The 11491-nt window shown below is 43.5% G+C and overlaps 1 protein-coding gene across 1 annotated transcript in view; it reads right to left on the bottom strand.

Annotated features, from left to right (window-relative positions):
* Positions 1-3577: 3577 nt before the first annotated feature.
* Positions 3578-11491, bottom strand: part of LOC134435977 (E3 ubiquitin-protein ligase TRIM39-like) — a 33008-nt gene continuing 25094 nt past the window's right edge. The window contains exon 7 of the mRNA XM_063185008.1: positions 3578-4122. Coding sequence (XP_063041078.1) covers positions 3578-4122 — 545 coding nt within the window. The remainder of the gene's footprint in view (positions 4123-11491) is intronic.

The raw sequence follows: 11491 nt of genomic DNA, 5'->3' as shown, positions 1-11491 counted from the left end.
AAAATTTCTTCAGTTTCTCTTGTAAAGGCTGCAATTTGATCTTGAGCTCTCCCTGAAAGGAATGATCATTATTTTATCACAAATCACAATATCAAAAAATAATAATCGCTACATTAGTTAAGGGATTAGGTTACTGGAGTGGACATAATTTACACTACTAGATTCTCACCTTGTGTTCAAGTGCTGCTTCATCTATGGGACTGAAGTTGTGATTTTTATGTTTCTTTGAGTCTCTGCAAACCAAACACACAGTTTCTTGGTCCTCCAGACAGAAGAGCTTGAGTTTCTCACCATGATGAAGGCAGAGTGCATCAGACCCTGCTGAAGCCCTCTGACTCCTCTCCTGTAAGAAGGTCTCACACAGGTTCCTTAACGCCATGCTGGGTGGAAGAAACTCTTTTGAGCATTTCCTCCTGCAGTAGGGACATTCTCTGGATCCCTTCTTCTCCCAGAACTGCTGCAGACAGGCCTTACACACACTGTGAGCACACGGCAGTATGACAGGATCCTTGTAGATGTCACAACACACAGGACAGGTGAGATCTTCTTCAAACTTTGATGCCATTTTCTCCTATACAAGATAAATCAGAAAACCATAGTTATGAATACCTATTCCACTCCTCTCTCCCTCTCTCTTTCCCTCTCCCTTTCCCTCCCTCTCCCTTTCCCTCTCTCTGTCTTTCTCTCCCTCTCTCTCTGTCTCTCTCTCTCTCTCTCTGTGTGTGTGTGTGTGTGTGTGTGTGTGTGTGTGTGTGTGTGTGTGTGTGTGTGTGTGTGTGTGTGTGTGTGCGCGCGCGCGCGTGTGTGTGTGTCTTGCCGTACAACTAATGGCCACTGGATGAATGTTGCCAGCTGATCAGGAACATATGAATTCATGAAATGGGGACGTTCCAAAATATTACATTACGTCTACCTAATTGCAATATTTGAACCAAAACACTGCAAGAAAATTCCACAATTGTCACAGTTTAAAGTACTTATGAGGATACACCAGCTCTCAACACCTGTTGCAGCCCGTTTACTTTCACTTTTGATTTGATGGAATAGCAACCAATCTCAAAGTTTTAACTGTCAATGTATTAATGAAAACATCCTCCATTCATTCTGCAAGCCATTAAACGAAAGGAAAATATGTATTATTACTATAACTATTACTATTTAAGTAAAAAGTGTCACACACCTGTTCAAGTGTTACGAGTGCCTTCTGTACCTCAGCCTTCACTTCCTCATTCCCAAAGGAGGGCCAGGGAGAGGGGAAGAGGGAGGGACTCAGACAGGCAGAAGCAACAGGTACATACCGTCTGGTATTCCACTGCAGGAGATAGCCAAGCTAACGTAGGTCAGTAACATTAGCAAATCCTTCAAAGCAACTGATTAACGGTTTTGTCAATCTCCTTAAAGTTTCCAAACATTTGTTGTCACAAGACCCCATTTTGACATTCCACATTTCTGAGGATTTTCACAACAAGAAATAATACATGACTGAGCTACAGTAGGCCTACGTAATATACAAGGTATTAAACCTATAGACATTTTGTAAAAAAAAAAAAAAATGTAGTGTTTCAAAGATAATTATGTGATATTAATTAAAATTCACAGTTGAAAAATACTGTCACACTAATGTCACAAAGTACAGTAGATCTTTGAAAATAAAAGGTTTTGATGCAAGAAGGAACATAACATGTCAACCTGATGGACCTCATTCCCACTGAGGACTGTTCCTGCACATAATCTCGAACCGTAAGTCTGAGCGTGCATGACTGGACAGTTGGTTTGCGATGCGAACTTCACAATACTTGGGTTTTTTTCTGCTTACCATGACAACAATGTGGATGTTAGCAGCTTCATCTGGGTAACAAATAGTCACATACAGAACAGTGCAGAGCCTGGTATGACCGTGGGAGGTTAGTAGGTAAGAACTTTAGTTCTGACTGGTGTGGGCAGTATGAGTGATGTGGAATTGTGATGTGAATGACAGTAAGACACATGAGCTGAACACTGAACTGAACACTGAACTGAATGGTCTCTCTATGTGTGTCAGGGTTTCAGTGTGTGACTGTCTCTAATATTATGTTTCTTCCAATGTGCCATATGGGTGTGCAGGCCTGTGTGCCTCTGCATGTGTGTGTTTCAGCTTACGTGTGTGTAATAAATTATACTCTACTCTACTACTCTACTCTAGTCCTTGCTCTGCTGCTGCCATCTGCTGGATACATGCGGTACTGACTTTATTTGCAGGCAGGAGTCAGGACTCATACAGCTCACCCAACAAGGGGTCATTATCAGACCTCCCGCCCTCTCCTCTTGCTCACATCCTCATGCTTCACTGATGCCCCACCTCCATGGGGAAAACAATAAAGTTTCCTCACAGTCAACATCAGCACAACTTTTTGGGGACGTTTCCCCCATTCAACATCCCTATTACAAATGAGAAAATGTCCTTTGAATTCTGCTTTGGTGAGATATTGAGTAAAACGTTGCCTTGCATCCCTAGACCACAAGCCACACATATTTTGCCTTCAAACATTGGATTTCCATTAGGCTTTATTTTTATTTTAAAAACTATGACACTGTTAGACATTTTTGCAACTATTTCAAACTATCAATGCTTTCTCAATCTGCACACATTCAATACTCTTTTTCAAAAAACGCCTTGCTTATATCAAAAGTGAATTGATGTATCAAATGTATGCAGAGACGCACACTGAAGAATTTGTTTTGGTTGAGTGAACTGGCCTCGAGTTGCACATTTCAAGAAAATACAGAATGACAGTAGCAAGAGTTTGGAAGCAAATAGTAGGTTTTATTAAAAGCACTGTGAACACATTTTGTATGTGAATATGAAGATTATTTGTTAAAAGTTCAACAAAGGATTAAACGGTGTAATGATTTCCCTAAAGGCTTACCCAAACCTTTTAATTTAATACAATGAGGGGCAACACACACACACACACACACACACACACACACACACACACACACACACACACACACACACACACACACACACACACACACACACACACACACAAACACACACACACTCACACACCACTCTACCACTATTATTCTATACACACCATTAGAAAGAGAAACTAAACACAAAGTGTAATTAAGACACAGTTTTAACACAAAGTCAAATAAATTCATGCCATTACAAAATGTTAATTTGGCCTGTAAGGCCTCACTAATTCCTGACCCTGGATGGATTGGTCTTGACTTGACATTGACATTATTGACTTGACATTATGGACAATAAAAAAGGACTCTAACATGCAGTACAATTTGATGATAGCACAGCACAGGTCTTGCATCGATACACGCGCACACACACATACACACATGCAAGAAAAGGTGCACACATGCATGTCATATGAATGCACACACACATGCACCCACGCCCACATGCACGCATGTACGAATGGACACACACACACACACACACACACACACACACACACACACACACACACACACACACACACACACACACACACACACACACACACACACACACACACACACACACACACACACACACACACACACACACACACACACACACAGCTCAATTTGTCTATTTGTGCTGCTCTACTTTTATAGAGGTCTTCACTGGTAGCATCCTCAGAGGACAGGATTTGCAACCAGTATTCAAATAGGGAAACATTCTCTCAGTGAAAGTGTGTGTGAAGGTATGTAAATGTGTGTTATTATCGGTGTCATAGAATGACAGCTTTCCTCTGTCCCAGTCCAGCTGCACTTTGATCCTCTGGAGTTTCTGCTTCACTGTGAGAAGAGTAGGGGCCTGTGGTGGGGCACGCGCTTTATAGTTACCATCATAATAATACACAATCCACCGCCCACTCAAGGAGCTGAAGTCTCCCTTCCTCTGGAGAGACTCTACCATCACACCCACATGCCACCCTGTGTTGTCCCCAACCTCCACATCCCAGCAGTGTGTCCCTGAGTTAAAGCTCTCAGAGCCCAGGAGACTGTAATACCGATCAAATCTCTCTGGATTATCAGGAAGCTGCTGTTTCTTATCACCACGCCTCACACTGGTCAGATCCTCAGACAGGATCAGTTTTGGGTATGCAGTGTTGGGGTCCAGAGTAACAGGAGCTGCAGAGAGGAAGAAAACACACAGAAGCTGAACAATAAAGGCACGTTCAGGACGACATAGATGAGAACTGAACAATACTTTTCCTCTGCGTACCATGACAACAATGTGGATGTCAGCAGGTTTATCTGGGTAACAAATGGTCACATACAGAACAGTGCAGAGTCCTGTATGAGTGTGTGTGTGTGCACAGTAAATTATGCAGTGCTCATTTAACACTTAGAGAGTTGATTTGACATCATTTGGACTTAAATGAACTCTTTAAGTGTTGAATTAACACCACAACATTTATTGTGTGTGTGTGTGTGTGTGTGTGTGTGTGTGTGTGTGTGTGTGTGTGTGTGTGTGTGTGTGTGTGTGTGTGTAATGTACAGTATTGTGTGCTGTATATTTGTGCGGTAACACTTTATTTTAGGGATACATCTATTAGCACTAATACATACAATGTGCCTGTATAAGTAACTTATAAGGCATGTACAAAGCAAAATCAAACATTTGTTAGGCATGTATTCGCAAATGTCTTGTTCATGCACAATAAGGCCGACATAGAACCATACCGGTGCCCGTTCCTGCACCCGATCTCAAACCGAAAGTCTGAGCGTGCGGGACCAGAAAGTTGGTTTGCAATGCGAACTGAACAATACTTGGTTTTTCCTCTGCCTACCATGACGACAATGAGGATATCAGCAGTACAGGTTTATCTGGGTAACTAATGGTCACATACAGAGCAGTGCAGAGCCCTGTATGACCGTGTGTGTGTGTGTGTGTGTGTGTGTGTGTGTGTGTGTGTGTGTGTGTGTGTGTGTGTGTGTGTGTGTGTGTGTGTGTGTGTGTGTGTGTGTGTGTTGTGGGTAAGGGACGGGGGCATGGTTGTATGTGTGGGACAGCACATGTAGAGTATTAAGTGGAGAGGTGTTTGGATTTGTGTGTGTGGACGTGCCTGTGCTGTACAATTTTGTGTTTGTGTGTGGGCGCATACAGATAGTAAATGAAGAAGAAAGAGATACAAAAAGCAGTCAAACATGGTGTCATAAGAATCAAAGTGTCATTATAGGGCGAATAGAGGTAGTCAGGTATAGGCCTACAAATAAACGTAAAGGCTGCATGGTTGGTGACCCAGGGGTTCCACTCCTCCACACCTGGCTAAAGGAGGTGTGCAAGAAGTCGACACAAATAGTGCACAGTGTAAAGGGCAGATTAGACTTCAGCAACGCTGCTCGTCAAATGTCGCTTGGGAGTGGTCACGATTCGTTCGTGACTCACGAACCAGCTTTGCATTTATGCAACTGCGCCCATCTGGCTCATGTCGCAAGACACATTTCAAATAGCGTGATTACCAAGTCAAGTCAAGTTTATTGTCAATTTCTTTACATGCACTGGTCATACAAAGAATTTGAAATTGCGTTTCTTGCTCTCCCATGCAGACATAGACTAATCTAGGTAAGGACATAGACAGTATAGACATAGACAGTACTCATACATGGACATAGACAGTATGGACGTAGACATTGCTCATACAGACATTTAAAGTGCAAGACTGGACAACAGAAGACTTGTAGAGAACATACATTAAGAGGAGGTATTTTGTTGTGCTTTTTCTAAAAGTCCTTTATAGCGTTCTGACATAGTAATAGTAGCATTTGAAGAAAATAAATAATTAAAAAAGGTTTTTTTTAAAAAAAAATACACCAGCAGCAGTATGTGTGTGTGTGTGTGTTTGTATGTGTTTTGTGTGCGTGTGTGTGTGTGTGTGTGTGTGTGTGTGTGTGTGTGTGTGTGTGTGTGTGTGTGTGTGTGTGTGTTTAGTGCAGGTAGAAAGTGCGGTGTGCGTCTGTGTGTGTGTACCTGTGTGTGTGTGTGTGTGTGTGTGTGTGTGTGTATGTGTGTGAGTATGAGTTGTGTGTCAGTGTGTGTATGTTTGGGTTTAGTGCAGAAAGTGCAGTGTGCTTGTGTGTATGTGTGTGTGTGTGTGTGTGTGTGTGTGTGTGTGTGTGTGTGAGTGATTCTACGATTTCCCTACGCTTTTGGCAAAAGCAAAATGTCAATTATCAGTATTTTTTTTCAACTAAATGACCTAGATGTTTACATAGTGTATATTTTTAAGTTTCCAAACAAACAAATTGCCAAGCTTAATCTTAAATCATTTGATAAATACTCTAATGAAAGCGAACATTTGCGTAATTATTTTGTCAACAGTGTTATGGACAAATACTATGTCATTTCAAACATATATAAAAATACTACAGAGTTGAAACAATATATGTTTGAAAGTGCTTATGTCCCTTAGCAGTAATGTTGTCATTAATCTGTGCAACTGATATAGAAAATGTGATTGTTGAGCTTCATAAGTAGGATTTTATGAGTCAGTGTGATACAGACTGACACATTTTTCATCATAAATCCCTGTAACGTCTGATTTGAATATAGTCACCCTCCTTACACAAGACTTCCTTCTCCAGAGATAATCCCTAGTGTATGTTCATAGGATTTTTCCAACACATAAGGGATCAATAGCACAAAAACACTTTCAAAACAGTCAACGGTGTAACTCAACTGTGTTACGGTCAACAGTGCAGGGGAACAAGTCGGCACTTTTTTAGGAGAAAAAAACAGAGCAGACAAACCCATCTCCCTAGAACACAAATTATTTTGTTTGTTTGTCTGTCAATATGGATATAAATTGGCAAAAACATACTCCTCCTCAACTGTCATCAGTGTTGCCAGATTGGGCTGGTTCCCGCCCAATTGGGCTGCTTAGGATGGCCGTGTGCGGGTAAAAATGGCATCTATCAGAAAAACCTTCCCACTGCCATATAAATCAATAGAATTGGGCGGGTTTTTAGGGCGGATTTTGATTATTTTTTGGGCTGGAAATCATCAGCCTCATCTGGCAACCCTGACTGTCATACTTAATTGTAACACCATTGACGGTAACACCGTTGACATTTCAGCCATTTTTATGGTGTTGTGCTAACTGAGGACCTCAGAAGTTCCACCACAACACCTTAATCAATTCATGTATCTGTATGCTTTATCTGTGTTTTTCTACATGTGATTTCTAATTCAGATTCTTATGAATATGTTGATAACACTGTTGACAGGCAATTTTCCCGCTATGAGAACATGAAAAAGAATGGATTAAATTATGGAGGGATGGAGCTCAAAATTTATCAAAAAGTCTTCCCGTATCCTGCCAAAGAGGTTATGACATCACGTGATGTTATTCGTATGGCCTAAGACCAAACCATTACTGATTTATGGAGGAGGTTTCAGACCGTGACACGGTTAACACAGTTTTCGTGGACACACACAAAATGGCAAATTTCATGTATAATGGAAAGGACATTGGTCTTTCTGACAGTTTTGTCATATTGTGATGATTACTGTGAATCAACATTTGCAATCGTCTTGGGCAAAACAAGTTTCTTTACATGCTAATATGAAGACTGAATCTGACATTTGGAAAACAGGACGGCATGAAAACGCCCAAAACCAGTATTAAATATTCATTCTTGCTGAGGGACATAATGCCATGTCTACACTTTCTGTATTATATGAAAGATAAATGTTTTCTAATGTCCAAAACATCATTGGATGCAGTTAATAGTTAGTGAAATTGCCAAATAAAATCCACGGACTTAAAAGTGTAGGCGAATTAGAGAATCACTCGTGTGTGTGTGTGTGTGTGTGTGTGTGTGTGTGTGTGTGCATGTGTATGTTTTGAGTTAGTGCAGGTTGAAAGTTCAGTCACAGATGTAGTAGTGCAGGTGGAATGTTCAGTCGCAGATATGGTGGTGGGGATGAGGGGGGGGGAGCGTTGTCAGTGGCCTGGCTGGCTAGAGGCTGACAGTGAAGGGAGAGTGGGTTGAGTGTTCAGTATCTTGATTGCTTGATGCATCGTGCTGCTTGCAAGCCTGGTGGTACGGGAACGGAGGCGCCTGTACCTCTTTCCAGAGGGCAGGAGGCTGAACAGTTTGTGTGCAGGGTGGCTTGTGTCTTTGATGATCATCAGTGCTTTTCGGGTGAGGCGTGCGGTGTAAATGTCCTGCAGGGAGGGGAGTGATACTCCAATGATCTTCTTCGCTGTGTTCACAACACGCTGGAGTGTCTTCCTGTTTTTCTCCGTGCAGCTTCCTCCCCACACTGTGATGCAGCTGGACACGACGCTCTCTATGGTTCCTCTTTAGAATGTTGTCATGATGGAGGGTGTAGCACTTGCCTTCTTTAGTTTGCGCAAGAAGTAGAGACGCTGATGGGCCTTCTTCGCCAGTGATGTAGTGTTGGTGGTCCAAGAGAGGTCGTCGCTGATGTGCACTCCAAGGAACTTGGTGCTGCTCACTCTCTCCACAGCATCACCGTCGATGGTCAGTGGTGGCAGTTGTTTTTGGACCCTCTGAAAGTTGACAACAATCTCCTTGGTCTTGTTGACATTCAGCAGGAGGTTGTTGTCTTTGCACCATCTGGCCAGCAGGTCTACTTCTTCTCTGTAGTGGGTCTCATCGCCCTTAGTGATGAGGCCCACCAGTGTTGTATCATCCGCAAACTTCACTAGATGGTTAGTGCTGTGGGTCGTTGTGCAGTCATGTGTCAGCAGCGTGAACAGCAGGGGGCTGAGAACACAACCTTGCGGAGCCCCCGTGCTCAGGGTCAGGGTGCTTGAGGTGTTATTCCCTACCCGTACTGCTTGTGGTCTCTGCATCAGGAAGTCCAGCAGCCAGTTGCAGAGGGAGGTGCTGAAACCTAGTTTGTCCAGTTTTCTGATGAGTTGTTGTGGTATTATGGTATTGAATGCTGAACTGAAGTCAATGAACAGCATTCTCACATATGAGTCTTTATTGTCCAAGTGGGTGAGGGCTGGATGGAGGGCAGAGCAGATTGCATCCTCCGTGGATCGCTTGGCTCGGTATGCGAACTGGTAGGGGTCCAGGGTGGGGGGTAGGGTGGCTTTGATGTGTGACAGGACTAGCCGTTCGAAGCACTTCATGATTATGGGCGTCAGTGCTACAGGACGGTAGTCATTGAAGCATGATGGTGATGATATCTTCGGCACGGGTATGATGGTAGCAGCTTTGAAAAGTGATGGGATGACTGCTTGCTCCAGAGAGATGTTAAAGATGTCTGTGAAGACATCCTTCAGCTCTTCTGCACAATCCTTCAACACTCGGCCAGGTATGTTGTCTGGGCCAGCTGCTTTGCGTGGGTTGATGGTGGCCAGTGTCCTCTTCACACTGGCAGAGGACAGGTACAGGGGTTGATCATGGGGGGGGAGGGGGAGTTTTCTGTGGATGAGTGTCATTTTGTGCTTCAAAACGGGCAAAGAAACTGTTCAGGTCGTTTAGCAGAGAGGTGTTGTTGTCACAGCTTCGTGGTGCGGGCTTATAGTCCGTGATGGCCTGTATGCCCTGCCACAGGCTCTGTGCATCTCCGCTGTCTTTGAAGTGTGTTGTTATTTTGTCCGAGTATTCCTTTTTTGCTTTCCTGATGCCCTGGGACAGGTTTGCCCTTGCTGCTTTTAGGCCAGCTACGTCTCCTGCTCTGAAGGCTTTGTCTCTGGCCCTCAGCAGTCTGTGAACGTCTCCTGTGAACCATGGCTTCTGGTTGGCCCTGGTGGTGATGCGTTTTATTTCTGTAACATCATCAATGCATTTTGTGATGTAGGAGGTCACGGTGTCTGTGTACTCCTCAATGTCAATGTGGTTGCTGTGGGTGGCAGCTGTTTTGAACATGTCCCAATCTGTGGTTTCAAAGCAGTCTTGTAGTCGTGACACGGCTCCCTCTGGCCATTTTCTCACCTCCTTCAGAGCTGGTTTGGTGAGTTTTACCTTTTGTCTGTAGGCTGGCAGTAGCAGAATCGTTAGGTGGTCTGATAGGCCGATGTGGGGGATGGGCTTTGCCTTGTATTCTCCTTGTTTTGGGGTATAAACAAAGTCCAGGGTGTTTTGTCCTCTTGTTGGAAAGTTAACATGTTGGTGAAATTTTGGAAGTACTGTTTTGAGATTTCCGTGGTTGAAATCTCCCATGACCACTGTGAAGGCATCTGGGTGTGCATCTTGTTGTTCACTGATTCCCCGATGCAGCTCGTTCAGTGCCTCGCTTCTGACGCTATTGGTGTTGCTAGGAGCGAGGTAAACTGCGACCAGTAGAATGGCGGATATTTCTCTTGGTAAATAGAAGGGTCGGCACTTGATGATCATGAACTCCACTAGTGGAGAGCAGTGTCTCTGTATCACCGTAGCATTTTTGCACCAAGCATCATGTGTGTAAACACATATTCCTCCCCCTCGTTTTTTCTCTGCAAGGGCTCTGTCCGCTCGGTGGCACGTAAGTTGCTCCAGTTGTAGAGCGGAGTCGGGTATGCCGTCGTTCAGCCATGATTCTGTAAACACGGTCACACAGCAATTCCTCACAGTTTTGTTCGCTGATCTTAGTAGCCGTATGTCATCCATCTTATTGTCCATAGATCTTACGTTTGCCAAGAGAATTGATGGTATTGCTGGACGAGTTGGGTTGGCTGCAAGCCGTGTTTCGACGCCACCTCGTTTGCCTCTCTTCCTAATTCTGGAGCACCTCTTTCGCCGTCTCCATGTAGGCGAAGCAGACGGGTCCGATGTATGCCGTCGTAGTATCCCCAGTTCTTCCAGTAGCTCTGTTGGTATATCCAATACATCGCTGAAGTTGTCCATTCTTATCTGCAACAGCTGTTGCCGACTGTACATGCGTTCCGACATAGTTTCCGACGATAGACATTTCGAATGACACATTATAACACAAATAAACACTGCGAGTTGGGAGAGTAAGGAGTCGCTGCAGCTACGTGCTTCACTACATTGCAAGCACTGCGGCCATTACTAAGCCATATTGACCACCATTATAAAGCATCGTTGCTTTCTAGCTCAGTTAGCTAAGTGTTTTCACACAAACTGCAAGGGCAATGTACTGGTATCATTATTTGACATACCCAGTCTGTCTTACGTGCAGAAAATGAGAGCATGGAAACATTTGACTCGGTTGAGGAGAACAACAGGGTAGCCATACACTACTGTAGAGAGAAAGCGTTAATATACAGTCCCAGGAAAAAGTTTGTACACCCTTTGAAATGTCTTACCTTTCTGTCAAAATTTGTCATAAAACATGGTCTGATCTTCCCGGAAATCACAAGAAGGAACAACCAGAGTCTGCTTTAACTAATTCAACCCAAACATTTACAAGTTTTCATATTTTCATTGGCCATAAGATGTAAACATTCACAGGACAGCAAGGCATAAGTAAGTACACCCTTGCATTCAATAGGTTTTAACCCTAAATTAGTCGCAATAACCTCAACCAGATGTTTCCTGTAGTTGCAGATCAGATTAACAAAACAATCTGGAT

Source organism: Engraulis encrasicolus, chromosome 20 (assembly GCF_034702125.1).
Source record: "Engraulis encrasicolus isolate BLACKSEA-1 chromosome 20, IST_EnEncr_1.0, whole genome shotgun sequence".
NCBI lineage: Eukaryota > Metazoa > Chordata > Actinopteri > Clupeiformes > Engraulidae > Engraulis > Engraulis encrasicolus.
The sequence above is the reverse complement of the archived record's forward strand: the minus strand, read 5'-3'. Positions and strand labels throughout refer to the sequence as shown.